The 17,555-nt window shown below is 43.6% G+C and overlaps 1 protein-coding gene across 1 annotated transcript in view; it reads right to left on the bottom strand.

Annotated features, from left to right (window-relative positions):
* Window positions 1-17,555, bottom strand: part of LAPTM4B (lysosomal protein transmembrane 4 beta) — a 62,891-nt gene that overhangs the window by 15,281 nt on the left and 30,055 nt on the right. The window contains exons 5-6 of the mRNA XM_074577494.1: window positions 13,778-13,876; window positions 6,161-6,256 (exon numbers count right to left, since the gene is read on the bottom strand). Of these exons, the coding sequence (XP_074433595.1) occupies window positions 6,161-6,256; window positions 13,778-13,876 (195 nt within the window). The remainder of the gene's footprint in view (window positions 1-6,160; window positions 6,257-13,777; window positions 13,877-17,555) is intronic.

The following is a 17,555-nucleotide window of genomic DNA, read 5'->3' as shown; positions in this document are numbered from 1 at the left end:
CACACCAGACCAGCTACCTGGTGAACTTTGCCATGTTTGAAGGATTTTTATGCCACGCTGTGGAAAATATCTCTAAACCAGGATTTTTATCCAAGTTGTCTTCTACTCTGACATGCACCATCCCAAAACTGGCTCAGTAGTTGGAAATCACAGGTCCCAAAGCACCTATCAGAAACTAGAGCTTTGTGCATCGTTTGTCTGCCTCCGGGCTCTGTCTTGCACTTCAGGCTGTTTAGTTGGCATGAGTCTAAGGGTCCTTCTCTCTGTCTGTAGACAAATTAGTCACCTTCCACACATGTAGAATAACACCATAACACAAAGAATGGCTCTTCCAACCTTACCAAAGAATATTCCTCTTCTGCTCAGAGGAATCAGCCAGCTGGAATGAAAGACCTGCCTCTGCACTTCTCAAGCAGGTCTCCTATTGCTTTGAGAAAGCAAAACCAAGAGTGCTGTAAACAAAAGTGTTGGCAGGTTAATTACAGTCTACTTAGTTGGTGTAATATCCACAGAAGGAAAGTATCTGTGCTGAAAAAACAAATAACTTATTAACCATTGTGGATAAATGTATGTCAGATAGGATCCATGGGAGTGATTTGGTAAAGTATGTAAGGATGTAAATCCCACTTTGAAGAGAGATTTACGGCTTTACATTTTATCCCCACTGGCATCATGACCGGAGATGAAACTTCCATTGATTGGCTTCAGTGAGAGTTAAAAATAAACAAAATTAAATCCCCTGACTATCAAAGAGCACAAAGGATCTGTTCCTGCTCCGGAGTACAAAATGTCTAACTTTGGGTTATCTCCCACGCTCGTATGCTGGCAATTTTTCCAAATTGAACGAACATTTCCATGGTACTGCTGTCACAGTTTAAATTAGCGTAGAAAATTAATCTTCCTCTATGGTCTGCTTGAAGCAGTTGGCAGGAAAAAGCAATCCCAGATTGGGAAAGTGGAAAAAAGAATGTTCAGGTTACTATGGTTCACTGCGGGGGAGCCACCTTACTGCCGTGCCAAAATCTCCTACCTCCAGAAACTGAGGGGAGAGAAGTACTGGAAAAAAACTGAGAGGGACATGATAACACATCCCCAAGTGACTCTGCTGCAGGCGTGACTAAGGTACACAGCTGGATCCCCAGGTCCTGGTGTTATCAGCTCCTGGAGCATAAGAAGGTGAGGTCTTCCCACCAGTTGGGGTTCAGGGCATTCCCCAGCCCAGCACCAGCTGGTTCCCCCACCCGTAATGCAGTTTATTCATGGAGCTGAGCTGTGGACATTCATGTGGTGTCAAACTTCGATCAAGGGACACAGAAGGAGGACCTCTCACCTAACAGGGGCAGCAGGAATAAGCCGTTCACAGTCTGCAGTGGGGAGGACGTTTGTTTGTTCCAGATGGCAGGCTTGCAAAAAGGATGGCTTAAACTACTTACATTGAGTGACAAAAATCAGATTATCTGGTAGCCGATAACTGTAGCTATCATGTTAGTTACAGTTCAGATCTATGAGCACTATTTATAAGGAGCAGCTTGATCAGGGGGAACTAACTGGAAATTTCTGTGCTGGGAATCTCCCCCCCGAGATCAGTGCACACTTAAGTTGTTCTTATGGCTTTTAGTAGTGTGAAAACTAGGCAGTTAGTAGGAAAGCAGAGACAGCTGAATATTTTTAAAAATAAAGTGTTACTGAATTGGGGGCTGGTAACAGAGAGGAGTCCGTAGAGAGGATCTCACGAGGAGCGTGAGAGAAGGTACGACAGATGCAAGAGAGTGCCAGCGACCGGCGTTGGCAGAGCAGTCCTGCATGAGGACAGAAAACACAAAAGCTCATCTCCTGGAAGGACATACCAGTAGATTTCCACCACATGACCAGCCAAGAAGACAACAGATGAATACTGCTGTTGGGACCTGTGCACTCTCAACATGATTTTACAGAGCCATAATGGACTTGCTTTAGATAGAAACAGGGGAAACTAATTGGGAGACCCAGCAAGGACTTCTTGAATGCAGAGAGCCAAGGAACAAGGAACAAGAAGCAGGCATGCATGGCTGTGCTTAGGGAGTTATCATTTCTCCTAATCGAATCTGGATGTGATGTGTAAGTGTGCTTACACACCTTGCCAGGGGTAAATTAAGAAATGCAGTAAACCAAAAAATAATCTGGTTATTATTTTCAGAACAACTTTCTGGATTGCAGAACCAATAATATGTGATCACAGCTTCTTACTCTTTTGAACCAATCCTAGTGATCTATATTAAAGAAGTTTCCTTCTTTCCTAAGAAGGAGACGTAATTCAAACATCTCAGAAGGGTTCACAGCTGCTGCAGCCAGTAAGTAACTGTGGACCCTTCCTATCTCTCTTGCCACAGCATCCCCACTAATAAGGATTTGATTGTTCTTCTCGAGAAAAGCTCAGTCATTAAAGTCATATTTACATTTAAATTGAAACTCTTAGATATACTTTTCAAGGATTCTGAGCAGGTAAAATAGGCAACTCCAAGTTCAAAAGTTAGAAGAGGGCAAATAATGATCTTTATGAAGATATACTTAAATTTGTATTTATCTGGCAGTGGAAGATCCAAGAATTTGATTCTGCCAAGGTGTTAATAGACCAGAGATAAGAACAACTCTCATAGCTGACATGCCTTCTCTTACAACAGACATAGGCCTCCCTTCAAAAAATGGCACACAACAATCATCAAGTAATCATAACAAAAATTCAATTGTTTATGGCTGTTCAACTGTCTGTAATTAGAGTTCTTAGAGGACAGGGGTTTACATATTCCTTTTCCTTTTTCAGTACAAATACTGCAGATATATAGAGTTTTGAATTCAAGGATGAATTTGTTGATGATTTGTTATTGAAGGCAGAGATTTATTTTTCCCCCGAGTGCAAATTATAATAGAAATAAGGTATAAATTTCATTTTAAAGAAGTTTTTCAGACAGCTGTACCAAAAAAAATGTAAGACATGGTAATAAAATGTTTGTAGTTATAAATTTCTTAGCTTCATTGAAAATATTTATGTAACTGCAGAAGGATTTTGAATTTCTAATCATCCTAATATATAAACCAGATCTTTTAAGTTTGGCAATGAACTAACCCATACTCTAGCACGTATCTAAACTCCATACTAAATGCTTTTTGTAATGCAGTGTCTAGCACTTGCAAACCTATTAACATTAAAAAAAATAATCTTGCGTGTAGAGTGTAGATGAGATGCATTAAAGACTATGCAGTACAAGGGATATTAGCAGGTAGCAGCTGGGATCTGATCTCTAGATTTTGGAAGTGTTGGGTTATATTTAAAACTTGTTACTCTGAATTGTAGCTATTATGCCCAGTCCCATATTTAAGCTTAAATTTTCACTTACATTTGTACAGATTGGTATTATTTCAGCTAATGCTGATGATAAGCACATATCAAAAACCATCCCTGAAGATGAGAATATGCCCTGCAGATATGACCTGCAGCTCTGTTGGAATTTGGGTAGCAGGTTTGCTTCTAAAAATGACACGTTTCTTTCAAAGCAGAGGGAAGAGATTGACCCACATTTTTTAAGAAACTTGTAATTTGTCATTTAAAGGGATGTTGGGGTGAAGGACCCCTGCCGAGAGAAGTTTCCCAGCATCAATAAGAATGAAAAAGCATCATTTTAATACAAAAGCACACTTGAGTGTTGGGAATATTATCCAGTTCAACAGACAGCAGTGGCCTATCACAGCATTTCAAAATTTCATGAGGTTTCTTCAAGAGTCCTAAACTCTCAAAGGTCCTCAGCACTCAACTGTCAAAGCTCTATTCTTCCACACTTCATTTTGAAACCATTTTTATCCAATTGTGTTGAGCTTACTTTTTTACAGTCATGTGAATAGTTTTTTTGTTTTTTTTTTTCTGATGTCTCTCAATGTAGACACAAAAAAAAAGTCTGTTGTTCCTTGCTCAGCAATGAGCGGAAGAAAGAAAGGGGCTGCTCAGGAGCACGTCAGCTCCTCCATCACATCGCTGAGTGCATTCTGCTGGTGGGTGTCCATGGATCTTGTCAGGGAAGGATGTGAAAGAAATGGAGACTGACTGCACCACCTCGGAATGCAGGAACCCAGCCTGACTGGAGAGACACAGCTAGACGTAGGTTTGAATGAAGCTTGCCTCCACTCCAAATAAATAATTCAAACCCCAGGCTGTTAGTGACTCTCTCTCCTCCTGCCTCTCTGGCTGGGCCTGAGAAACTCTTCCCCAGCAGGATTGCTCCTGAGCCTTTCTGTACTCCTGAACAAGACTTTTTGGGTGAATTTTTTGGTTAGCTGATAAATTCCCAAACCGCTCTTTCTTAGGACCCGATCTAACACCATCTCATTGGACTTACTTAGAATGAATGAACAACAAACGCATCATACCTGAAAGCACAAGATTCTGACTGTATTCAAATTAAGGAGACATAAATATTGAGGAAAGAAGAGGAGTCCAATGGTCAGGGCAGTAGCTAGTAATGCATAGCCTTTCTCAAAACCTGCCTCTGACGTAGCTGTCTTGTAAGATCAAGACAAGCAAAATTAAATTAAACTCTCAGTGCAAGAATATGTCATCTGTAAACAGGATAAAAGGGCTTCCTTTCCTCACAGAAACACTTAAAAGTGCTTTAAAGATGAGGAGGCAGCTCACAGCACTTTGGTAATTACTAAATACAAAAGTACCAAGAAGAGTTTTGGCAACCAGGCATCTCTGAACACCAAAGTCTTCTGCTTTGTAAAGGCAGCAGTGGGGCAGGTGGATTTAATGCAGCTTTTAAAAAGCCTTGATAAGTTCGGTTTCCCAGATAATCCAGTTGACAGTCTCCCACCACCAAGACTGCCAGTTCTGTCGGTTGTAGAGTTAGCAATGTTTGAAGCTGAGTTACAGCTACCCACAGGCTGAACAAAAGAGCTATCAAAATTATTGCACATAAAACTCCTGGTTTTACTCAAAGTAGATTCCAGTAAAGAAAGTAGTTATACTTCTCAGCTTTCAATAAACTCATATTTTTATACTTAAATGTCCTGGTTGCCAGCTGTGATCATAGTCTGTAAAAATTCTTATGCTTTTCTTCAAGCTCCAGGTATTGAAGAGAAATAACTTTGCAAGAGTTACAACTTTCATGTAAAAGTAGTAATAGTTTTCTAAGCCCTTGTGGCTGCACACTTACGCCAGTGGTTTAAAGTTGATGGTCTAATACCTCAGCGTGTGGAGACCACCCACAATTAGGAAAACTTGAGGCAGGCGATCCTGAAATTTTACCCAGATGATCCAAAGGACCAAGTTCATGCTGCTCCTCATTCTGTTATGTAAATGATGTAAAGACTAAAGACCCTCGTTACATCAGCTAGTGGAGCCACCCCAGGGACAGATTTGGCACAGTGCCCTCACTGTGTAGTTTGGGTGGAACTGAGCAGCTCCATGGAGATACCGCTGCAAACAGAACTGGCTCTTTCCAGGGACTCTTTCTCCTTGTATTCTTTCAGTGCCTTCTGCAACAAGCAAGACGTTGGTTAGCAGTTGTGCCCTGCACATATGCATGTCCATGTCAGCACTAAACTACTATAAAGTGACCTGACACTTTCCATTCTTTGAGGTTAAAGGCTGGTTATTAATTTCTTTCACGTTGATCTTTGTTTCATTCTGTTTCCTGACTATGCAACACCCATCATGCGCTGGGAGATGAATCACTGAACTTTTGTTGCCTTTTAGCTCCTCTCTGTGAGTGTGTAAAGCACTGCACCAGATGTTGAGTGTCCTAAATCACAGTTTCCATAGCTAAATCCACATTTCACAGCAGGTGTAGCCCATGGCATCCCTGGGTCCTAATCAGTCCCCCCACGGTCCAGACCATCACACAGGTGAGAGCTCAGAGCTGCGGGTCATTCCTGGAGCCACGAGGTAAGCTGTAGTTTACGTTTAGCACAGATTCTTTAACAGACTATATGCATAAAATAAAACCAGCATTTTAGCAATAAATGTGATTTGTAACCGTACCACACCAGACTGTTGAATCTCAAGTCTAAACATAACCAAAGATGAGGACTCAAAATACGTAGATGGTAAACTAAGGAGTCAGAAATTGATATAACGTAAAGACATTAAATACATAACATTAGACAAATGTTTGCGTTTCATCATCCTTACCGCAGTGTCATTGGTGGTAATGTACACCAACACATCCGAATTGTTTCTGCCATTAATGTATCGGTAACAGTTCCACACGCAGCTTATCAAGTAACCCTGCAGAGAAAAGGGATTTATTATTCTGTGAAGAAAATAAACGATATACATTTTTCTTTTAGAGCGTTTCTATTCTTATATAAATAAGAATATGAGCCTGAAAGAAGCACAGGACAGTCACTTTGCTGGTTGCAGTGACTGTAAGAATGTGTAGGGGGTCTGAGAGTAATCCAACACCATTCCTCACACTGTTAAATTTGAGGTTGTTCAGTCTTGAGAAAAGGCAGCTCTGGGGAGACCTTACTGTGGCCTTTCAGTATATAAAGGGGGCTTATAAGAAAGATGGAGATAGATAGACTTTTTACCAAGGCCTGTAGCAACAGGACAAGGGGGAATGGTTTTAAATTGAAAGAGGGTAGATTTAGACTGGACATAAGGAAGAAACTTTTTGCGATCAGGGTGGTGAGACAGTGATACTGGTTGCCCAGAGAAATAGTGGATGCCTCATCCCTGAAAGTGTTCAAGGCCAGGTTGGATGGAGCTTTGAGCAACCTGATCTAGTGAAAGATGTCCCTGCTCATTGCAGGGGGGTTGTACTAGATGACCTTTAAAGGTCCCTTCCAACCCAAACCATTCTGTGATTATATGTTTCTGTGGTTATGGATACTTGTGTTGCACTAGGAGCCACTCCATCTAGGCAGAGATACTGCAATCTAGACCTATCTGAATGAAGTTTACTATTCCAGATATTTAACATTACAGCGTACTTAATGTTTTGAAAAGAAACACTTTCTCTGGGCCTGGATATATCATTTTGTGCATCTAACCTCCATTTTACTTAAATGAGCAGGTCACATATGCTGGCTTGCTTTCTTACACCTCTCTAGAAATACATAGAGGCATGAGTTCAGTCGGACACCTTGTTGCCATGCAGGTGGTGTTGCACCCCAGCAGGGGTGAGTTTTACAACATTAAATGAAGGCACAAGTTAGACTGTGGCAAAAAAGACAAGGTGCTGCAGACACAGAATGTCTCAGGGACAGCAGCAAAAAGTAAAAAGAAACCAATTTTGTATTCCTCCATGGTAAGGATGTTTAAATATCATCAACTGGAGGTTAGTAGCATTAGAAAGTGGAAGCAAAACCCAGTATAAAGAGCACAAGCACACTGGGAACTGAAGAATCATCAAACAAATCACAGGAAACCCACCTTGTCTTGTGAGTGGAAGCCTCACCAATGACTATGTGATGATTCTACATATCACCTGCATTGTTTCAGTACTCTGTTTCACTTAATCTGACATTAAATCAAGCTATTCCATGTGACTGGAATGGTCTGGGGTCTTCCTATTCTTGCCTGATTAGAGAAAACTGCCAGTGAAAAAGTTTTTATTGAAACATGAAATTATTTCTGACCTTTAAACCATTATTAAAAATATATTTTTTTTTTCAGTATAACGCAAAGAATAAACTGTTATTGCAGCAATAGTCCTACCATGGTAGCATAAACTTCACTAGTTTTGTTCTTGGAGCTCACTTGGCTCTGGGTAGGGCTGCTGCCGAGAAAACAACTAGTTGTCTCCCCTTTTTTTTGATCCGGTTGGGCAAAGTGCTCACATCTATCATCTTCATCAGTAGGACTTATTCCATTCTGGCCAGCAGAGTTGAGCAAAGTGACTGGAAGGAAGACAGGAGGCAGTAACACCTGTGGAGGTGCAGGAGTCAGATCCTCAGTATGCCAGGGACAAGGCTGATGGGACTAAGCAGTTCCCTCTGGAGCTTTCCACTTCCCACATAGTCACATATGACAGCGATGAGGAGAACAACAAGATGGTGCCCAACTTATATTTTTACTTAGCAGGTCCTGCATAGCAGTTCTTTCAGAAACCTAGCGCGTGCAAATTAAACCGCCAGCGCTGATTGGATTTGCATGTGTGTCTCAGTCTGGGTGAGTCATGTTTTTGTGACTCACTTGCACTGATGACCTTCCAAAAGCTTCTTATCCTTTTGAGCTGCCCTGCGCTTCCTCCCTCTCCAGAGCTGTCACACATGAGCTGTGTTTTTCGGGATGCCACATGACTGACTGATGGCTCGCTTGCAGAGCAGGAAGAGTTTTTTCCACCAGGGCTGAGCTGGCTGAAATCCCGTAAGTTTGCTTCCTCTTCTTTATGGCATCTTACAGACCCTGGATGATTTGGAGCTGTTGCAGACTTTGGTAATACTTTCTACCATAAAATGGGGAGAGTAAAAGTCTTCCGGAGGGAGCTGAGTCTGAAGAGAAGGTTAGGCTGGCTCTACAGCCTGAGCTGCAGGCTATGCAAGCCTGCCCTAGGCTATTGAACCAAGTGCTGTAAAGGCATATACATACACTTCTGGGGGATGCAACCCATCTTTGTAAGAAACCCTTTACATTAAGCCTACCTATTTGCAAACCAATTTCTATACTCCTCCTGTTAAAATCCAAACTGAGGGAAGCTTTGTTTCAGATAATACTGTCGTATCTGGGAGAAGCTAGTCGGAGATTTATTTCTGAATGCTCCCAATTCTGTTACATGCAGTGAATAAAACACATTTAACCACACAGTGAACCCCTACAGCTCTTCCAGCTCTGCGCCCTAGCTCTTATCAGCCCTGCTCCTGCATGCACGGGGTGCTTCTCAGTGGGTGAGGTCTGTTCTAGCCTTTGAATTAAAGAGGTCATCAGCCAGCACACACCAAGTAATTGGACCCGAGACGCTGACCCACATATGGCTGAGAGTGGCAGCAGCTCAGAGCGTGTCCTTGTCCAAGCACTTTGGATATGTACTGCTGGCCTGTGAATGGAGCCATGGAAACTCATTTCCTCAACCTGTAGCTTCTTCTTTAATTTTGTTCCTAATTGCTGTTTTCTACTGATGCTGCTGCACCGTTAAATGGGATTGCTGATTCAGTTACCAGTATTTTCCTGAAAAACTTGGCTGAGGTTTCCAATACTGCTTTCAAATGTGTGGCTGGACACACAGTATATAAATATATCGATTTTTCTCTCAGGAGACCAATGTTCACAGTTGGAATAGGTCCCAAGTAAAAGGCATTAAAGTCACTTCAGCCTGATCCCCCCCTTGGTGGTATTGCCACATACCACAGCACAGGCTGCTGACAGATGCCGTTGGGGGGGGCAGCCCCAACAGCCACCGCCTGATAGGAGGGGTGCGCAAGCAGGGCTGAGTGTGGAAACAGGCACGGTGCCTTCTTCCGCCAGCTTTCAGTCTTCCCGTCTGAATGGTGGCAAACGACTTCAATCCCTGAGGAACTGAAACCCAAAAAACTTTACAACCTTGCCCCTCGACGTTGGTATTGCATACGCGCTTGTTAAGCTGCAAAACAACAGTAAGGTACTGCGCAATTTCTGCTCATCAGACATGTGCCTGACCAGCTGACTGACCGGCATGTCTGTGGAACTTAAAGGTCGCTGTATCCTGCCGTTTCTTGTAATGCAGCAAGGAAAAGTCGGCACCGATCTGGGTCACGGCAGCCCTCTGGGCAGCTGCCTCGCTGGCAGCAAGCGTGGGGTGAACGCCGCAGACCCGACACAGCCCCCTCGGGTCAGGAGCCGTCTGCACTGAGTCCCGTTTTATTCTCCAGCTGCTTTGAATTTTCTATTTACAGAGCTGGGCTGGTCTTCAGTAACTGGTAAAAATGAGATAAAGATTTCTAGACAAACAGGAATGTATGTGAAGATTTCAGAGGGATGCTAATGGCGGACCAGTTAGCCACGTGTGTTTCACATGTCGGTGCAGCAGGAGAAGAAACAATGGGTTGCTGTGCTGATGAAATCTGCAATTAAATCCATCTTCTCAGCACAATAGAATGTGTATCTTCTGAGCATAAAAAGGCTGTACAAGAATTACTCCTTATAACTGCAAAGAAATGCTGTGACTGAAAGGAATTAATGATGTCAAACCAAACCACTGGCCTGCGGCACTTTAAAAGGCACCTTATATGGGCCAGGACATCATCTGTTGGCTCACAGTCACACACAATTTAAAGCGAGTGACCCCTGCTTTGGAGAGGGGTAAGTCAGTCCTATAAGTACCTGGCCACCAGCAAGCCCAGAGCTGGGACCTGCCCCAGGCTTTCATGGAGCAGGTGGCAACCTCATGGCTCTGTGCTGGCCATTTCTGTGGGCGGGAGTCAGAGCTTGGCTGTTGGGGATGTGTTCATGGTCCCAACTGCTGCTCCATCACCCCTGTGGGAAGGCAGCAGATGCCGGGGCGATGTGCTGCAGGTCAGGGTCAGCCCTGCCAGGAGGCTTCCCCTGGGCTGAGACACGAAATCTTTCAGGCCGATAAAACTTCTCTCAGGGTCATAAAACTTCATTCTCTATCACCCTTCCCCACCTGCTGAGGACACCAGGACATGCAGAGTGGTCTCATTCCCAGGCTCAGCACCTCATACACAGAGATTATGGGCATATCACAGAGACCAGGGTTAATATTCAGTTTGCTGAAGATCAGCCTGTCTCACTGAGCTGGGATACCGTTCAGCGGCCTCGCTGGCAACTGGCTCTTTCTACCTACTTTCCAGAAAAAGAAAGGCCAAAAAAGAAGAGAAGAAGAGGCTGCACAGTGCTCAAGGCAGCTTGGAGAAGGGTTTTTTCTGGTTGTGACTATGCTCACCTGAGCCAAGATCATTTGGGCCTGGGGGCTTTGCCCATGGTGGGGAAGTTGAAGTCTCAACCGTTCTGTCTCAGCAGCTGGGGCTGGCCAGAGGAAGCCAAAGCCCTGTTCCCCCGACCAGCTGCAGAGGAGGGCGCGATTTGAAAGCCACTGTGTTGGCTATATGCCATTTGAAGTCCTGTGTACACATATATAAATACATTTATGCTGCTGGATGTCCTTCCTCAGCCAGATAGGAAGCACCTATGTTTCATGGTATGTAACTCTGGTTCAGTTTCTAGACAAACACAGTAAATGGAATAGCACGTTTTGGTCGACTCTGAAAAAGATTCTGTGTGAAAGCACCTGAAATATCCATTAGCTGTTTTGGATCCAAGTAAATCCTAAGGACTAAAAAGACAAGTGCTTGCGTGTGGTTAGCTGGCTCGCTTTTTTACTCCCCTCTCTTCTCCCCCACTTCCCTTTCCACAATCCCACGAGTGCAAAGCAGAAACCCACCACCTGATGCTGCTATATCTTGATTTCTGCTCAATAGTGTTTTGCTTTACATGTCACTTCACCCAAAACAAAAGTGTCATAACACCAAATGTTTCTGAGGAATTATGTGATTCTGTTTCATATTTCCCACCATCTGAATGCAGCTTTTCCTAGGTTACAGTGTTTTGGTTTCTCTCCCTATTTCTAGTCAAACTCCAGAGGGAGAGGGAACTCAGGCATATTTTTATGCACAGTACCTTTTCAGTTTTAGTATATAAACGTGGTACCATCTGTTAAGTCTATCAGTGATAAAGTGTGATGCATCTGATAGTGTCCAGCTTTCTTTTCATGGAGCAGATTCCATAAATCTGCATAGCAGCTCTTCTGGAAACACAAGAAATTCAAATCAAAATGCTAACTGGAATTTAGCATGTGTTTCTGTGTGAGTCATATTTTTTGTGACTCATTTGCGATATAATATGTTGCTAGAATGAGCATTATATGAGCCACATACATTCTTGGAAAAAACATGTGTTAGCCGCTTTAAAACAAAGTAAGTCTTTTGCACTATTAATTTCTTATTTTTCTTTTTTTTTTCTGTAGAAAGTATTTTTGCCATTCTGACTTTAGTTGCATTTTTTTTTATAAGCTTGAGGCTTCCTTATCATACTTCCTCCAGACATACATGGGCTAAAAATGAGCTAATGTTTGCATTTGAGAAATGTGAAGGCACATCCCTCATGGCACCTAACAGATTTACGTATTTATTACATTCATACGTATTTCTTAAAGCTGCAAACAGAATGAACTGTATGGCTGTGAACATGTAAAGCCAGAGGGCTAAACTGTATATCTAAATCATAGAAGAAAAGTGGATATTGCTTCCAAAGCACCTTAAAATACCCTATCTGGTTTGTTTGTTTGATTGTTTTCAATTTTGAAGTAGTTTCAATAATCTAATCAATGTCTTTGGTCACAATAACTTTCCCTGTTCATGTTGTCAAATATGTTGTCTGGAACCAACAACCCTGGTGCCACTGTGGCTCTTTGGGACTTCTCTGATCTTATGCGTAGTTGCTCTGCAGAGAAAGAGACAGAACTATTCTGAAATGAAACCCAACACGAGAAATACAAGAGCAGCAGCACTGGGCCATGAGAAACTTGCAGAAGGGTGCAAGAAGAGGGCAAAAATACCGGCATACTTTCCAGGAGGTCCAAGGCTCAGGGGACTAATTGAGCCACAGGTGGTTGTTTTTCATACCTTGATTTGTCTGATCTTATTCTGAGCACCTTTTGGACTCCTGCCCTGCACAGCAGGTGGGGGCCAACCTGGCTGGACCATGAACCTGGGTGCGGGGCTTTCACATGAGCCCTTTCCAGCTGTGCTGGGTGATTCTACATCTCCCCTTTGTCTGGTACCTGCCACCTCCAGCCCTCTCACCCGTGAGGTTTGCATAACAGCAACTAAATCATCACTCCCTGGGTCCCTTTGCTGCCTGGTGTGACGGTTCTTTACGTTGTCCCTCCCAGGAGGGATTGTTTGGATCTTTTTACCTGCTCTACAACATCCTTTTGGAGATAGGGCACTAGAAGTGAATGCACACTTCCAGAGGCAGTAGACATCAAAACTGGCAAAGAAATCTTTATCTTTCTGGGTTTTCTATTCCTTTCTTAATATCCTCAGCATTTGATTTACTTGTTTGACCAGAATTGAGCAGTAAGATAATGTTTTCACAGGTCTATCTATTACTGTTACAAGATCCCTTTTTCAGGTGGTCACACTTAGTTCGGAGTCCACTGCAGTGTCTGTGAAGCAAGGTTGTGCTTCCTCTGTGCCCACCACTTAGAGTTTATCACCAGTGAGTTTCTCTGCCATTTTATCGCTCAATCAATGAGTGCCATGAGATCCTTCTGCAAAGCTATTTTGAATGACATTGCAAAAAAGTGTTGCTAGATTTCCTTTCCCTTCCCAGATCTTTTATGAATTTACCGAACAGCACGGGTCTCACTGTTGTGAAGACTGATAATTTATCCTTATTCTCTATTTCCTAGCTACAGTCTGTGAGATGACCTTTCCTCTTGTCCTTACACATCTTAGGGTGTTTTTTAAAGCCTTTAATGAGAGACTCTGCCAAACACCTTTTGAAAAACAAAGAAGTCTGTATCAATGGGCTCTCCCTTGTCCACTGGATGACCCGCTCCTTTGAAAGATTTATGTGTCATGAGCTCCCCCTACAAGCATTACGCCTCCCCATTGTGGTCTATGTGTTCATGTGTTTGTCTATGAGATTTTCTGCTTTTTTTCCATAATGTCTATCACTTTGCTTTGTATAGCTGTCAGGCTGCCTGGCCTGCAGTGCCCTAAATCTCTTCTAAAGCCAGACTTCCCAGCAAGGGACATTCCACCCACGACCAGAAGTAGACTTTATACACAGTAACGCACTTACCTTAAAAGCCAAAATGATACTTATGAGAAGGAGGATAATCACAACCAGACACGTAGGGTTCACAGACATAATCTCTTCCTTGTAGGGAAAGTTGGTGGGCTGCATAAGCAAAAATAAGCAAAACCACTGTAAGTTAATCTCACGAGTCATTTAAGAGCCATTCAATTAGTGCACTCTATAATTAACAGCTTACAAAACTTGCTGTGATCTACTAAATCTGGAGCTCTCTGCACCCATAACCAGTTTCAGTAAGTTTGGCTGGAAATGGCATTGCAAAGACTCAGCTGCCGAACATTCACTGGAGGGCTGGGGGGTTTGCGTTTTCTTTGTGTGTGCTGTGGGCTGTCTTTCCCTCTGTGCACATTGGGTTTGTATCTGACACAAGCTAGCAAAGGACATCTCTCTGGGAGCTTTGCAGCAGGAAATCTGCCATCTTGGGCAACAGCTGGCAATTCCTGTACGTACTAACTAATCATTATCTTGTACTGGCACTGGTTGCCAAAGGCCAGTAGCAGCTCCTTCCAGAAAGTCAAAGCAGGAAAAGCTGGACCTAAATATTTGATCAAAAGATATTGGGTCTATTTTGCTCTATCTTATTTTGGCGAATTTTGAGCTACTTCTCCAGGAGCACTTGTTAGTGCTGCTGAGTGTGTGCCTTGTGAAGGCATGGGCCCTACAGGAGAGCAATGTCATGATTTCAAACCTAAACGTGCTCCAGGTCCTTCTGTTATCTCATACGTGAAATAGAGGTGACAAATTTAATCTTCCTACTTAGCATAGGCTCTAGTGATTTACAATTGTGAAACAGTTTAGGATCACTGGCTGAAAAACAACCTCTGAAAATATTTTCCTGTATTTGTTATTGCTTAAAGAAAACACACCCTTTAGAACGAATGTTCCAAATCGTTTTGAAATATTGCAAGGCACGAGTTCCTGTTTTGGTTAGAATAAACCATTGTTCACAGACGGAGCTGTTCTCCACAAAAGATAGCTCCGCTGCAACGCTCGCTCATTATAACTGAATGCATTATCTCCTTCCACACACAACCCCCTTTTCCCTTACAGGTCTAATTACTTAACCAGGCCAGCTCTGCATCCTTGTCAGGATAATTAACTAGACCGAGCTATAACTGTAGTTTTGGTGATGATGGTATAAATCCAGAGTAACCTCTTAATACCCCTTATACCAGCACTCAGCCCAGTGCATCAGGAAATTCTCTTTTTTTTTTTTTGGACAGCTGCTGGTGAGAATAGCTCTTTATTTAGCGCTTCCATGAACTGTTCAGAGTGGTTAACGTCAACAGCAGCTGTAACCGTTTGCAGAAAAACGTTACATAAGCACATTTTCCGCTTCTTGACAGCAATGTTTCTGTGCCTGCACTGAATTTCATGGCTGAAGTTTTTATCACGCTATCTTCTTTGTCAAGGTACAGCTTTTGTAGGAAACTAGCTTGCTATAATTCAGTAAATGGCTTCTTTTTTTTTTTTTTTTCCGCAGAAGGTAGTTGCTAAATATAGTGGATGCGGTCACCCAGAGACCAAGAAAGCAAGAGTATATGCCAAGAAAAGATGCACTGAAAAATAAACTCAAGCCTTATGTGCAGAAAACTGAAGTATTAACGCCACAGTCTGCCCTCCTGCTTGCAGGAGAGAGGCCATGCCCGTGGTTAGAAAGTCGAGTCAGTTAAGGACAGTTACGGTAACACTGCCCCAAACCAATATTTTACTACTGACCTACCATTAAAAAGCTAGTCAAACTAGTTTGTAAATGTAATAAAAAACTCCTAGTGAGGCTTTGATCCTCCTACACTCTGTTTTTTGGGAACTAGTCAAAGACTGGATGACTGCATGCCAGGGTCCTGGCTATAACTTAATGGCCTGTTTCCAGACATCAACTCAACTGGGATCTGCATGGGGGCAGGAGGAGGGCAGGAAAATGACCAAGAAAGTTCCCACTACCCTGAAGGGCAGGAAAATGACCAAGAAAGTTCCCACTACCCTGAAGAGCAGGAAGATCTGCTGGAACCATGAGCCCTGGCCAAGGCTGGGAGCAGCACGTGCCGCAAGATAGTGCCTGGCCCTCCCTTACACCAGCAGCGTTTCAGGTGAAAGGACAATAATTCAGCACCGAAAGCTGCAAGCCAGGAGAGCACGTGAGGAGCAAATGCTGCAGTTTGTCCCCTTCAGGCTCAGATTTCTGGGTCTCTGTCCTGAAGAGATGTGAGGTGTAAGCAAGCCCCAGCGAGGTGGTGGGTGCTGCATCCATGTGGTGGCCACCCCCACCGCAGGCACCTGGGAGATCTTGGTGCGGGGAGTGAAAACTGAAGCTGACCCCTCCTGGAGCTTCCCGGCTTGCTGTGTGGGAGAGAAAGCTTCCAGGGCTGTGATGAATAGCCCAGGGGCATTGGGTCAGCACAGAAGAAGCTCCCTTTGTTTGCTAACCAGGATGGTGGCACCTGCTGACCAGAAGATGTTTAATGCTGGCTTGCCTGGGTAGGCCTGCAAGCAGCCTGATCTTGACTCACGACTACAAATTCATTCAGCAAGGTAGGAAAAGTAATTTATAAAACCTGGAGCTTTTGTCAAAGAAGCAGGAAAGGTGATGATTTGTGTCCGGTTTTGGGCCCCTCACCACAAAAGAGACATCGAGGTGCTGGAGTGGGTCCAGAGAAGGGCAATGAAGTTGGTGAAGGGTCTGGAGAACGAGTCTTACGTGGAGGAGCTGAGGGAACTGGGGTTGTTCATTCTGGAGAAAAGGAGGCTGAGGGGAGACCTTATCGCTCTCTGCAACTACCTGAAAGGAGCTTGTAGAGAGGTGGGGGTCCGTCTCTTCTCCCAAGTAAGAGGCGATAAGACAAGAGGAAATGGCCCCAAGTTGTGCCAGGGGAGGTTTAGACTGGATATTAGGAAAAATTTCTACACCAAAAGGGTTATCAAGCATTGGAACAGGCTGCCCAGGGAAGTGGTTGAGGCACCATCCCTGGAGGTATTTAAAAGACGGGTAGACATAGTGCTTAGTGATATGGCTAATGATGTTTTTTGTCAGAGTTAGGTTGATGGTTGGACTAGATGATCTGAAAGGTCCCTTCCGACCTAGGCAGTTCTATGATTCTATGATGAGAAGTATCTCAGGTGGCTCCAGGCTCACCCGGCCCAGGCACCGTCACAGATCTGGTGCCATCGGGTTGCTCTTGGGGTCCACCCAGGGTAGCAGCTGCTCCCAAAGTCTCATTCACTCCCACGGAAAATGGGTACCAACAGTGGCTCAGATGAATCAAACTCCTATTTCCCTTCACTGGCTGCAGCGATAAGCTTGAACACCAATGTGGATGTAGGAGGTGGGAAGAGAAATTCTGCTCCTTTGTGTGGGGTTTGCTCTCCTGTGGGGGGACCAGCAGCTGAAATCCTGCTGCTGGGAAGGCCCCGGGCACCAGGCTCAGTGCTGCAACTTCTGGGAAAAGCTCAGTGTCAAATGTTGTGCAAGGTTTGATGAAGCTGAGACTGAAATACAGCTGGGGGGGAAAAATCAAGCCCATTGCTGGAAATACAGGAGTGATTTTGCAGCAGGACATGATGAAATTTTCTATACAAACAAGAGGTAGTTGTAGTGGTGTGGCACTGGCATGCTAAAGTCATAATTAAAGTGTCATTTATAACCTTGTCACAGACACGGAGCGGGTTGCATACATAATAATATGTCCTGTAAACTTTCAATTTAAAAAAAAAATTACTGCTTATACGTAGCAAAGCTGTATTAGACACTTAAAATGAAAGTATA

Source organism: Larus michahellis, chromosome 2 (genome assembly GCF_964199755.1).
Source record: "Larus michahellis chromosome 2, bLarMic1.1, whole genome shotgun sequence".
NCBI classification, from domain to species: Eukaryota; Metazoa; Chordata; class Aves; order Charadriiformes; family Laridae; genus Larus; species Larus michahellis.
This window is presented reverse-complemented; position numbering and strand designations above follow the sequence as displayed.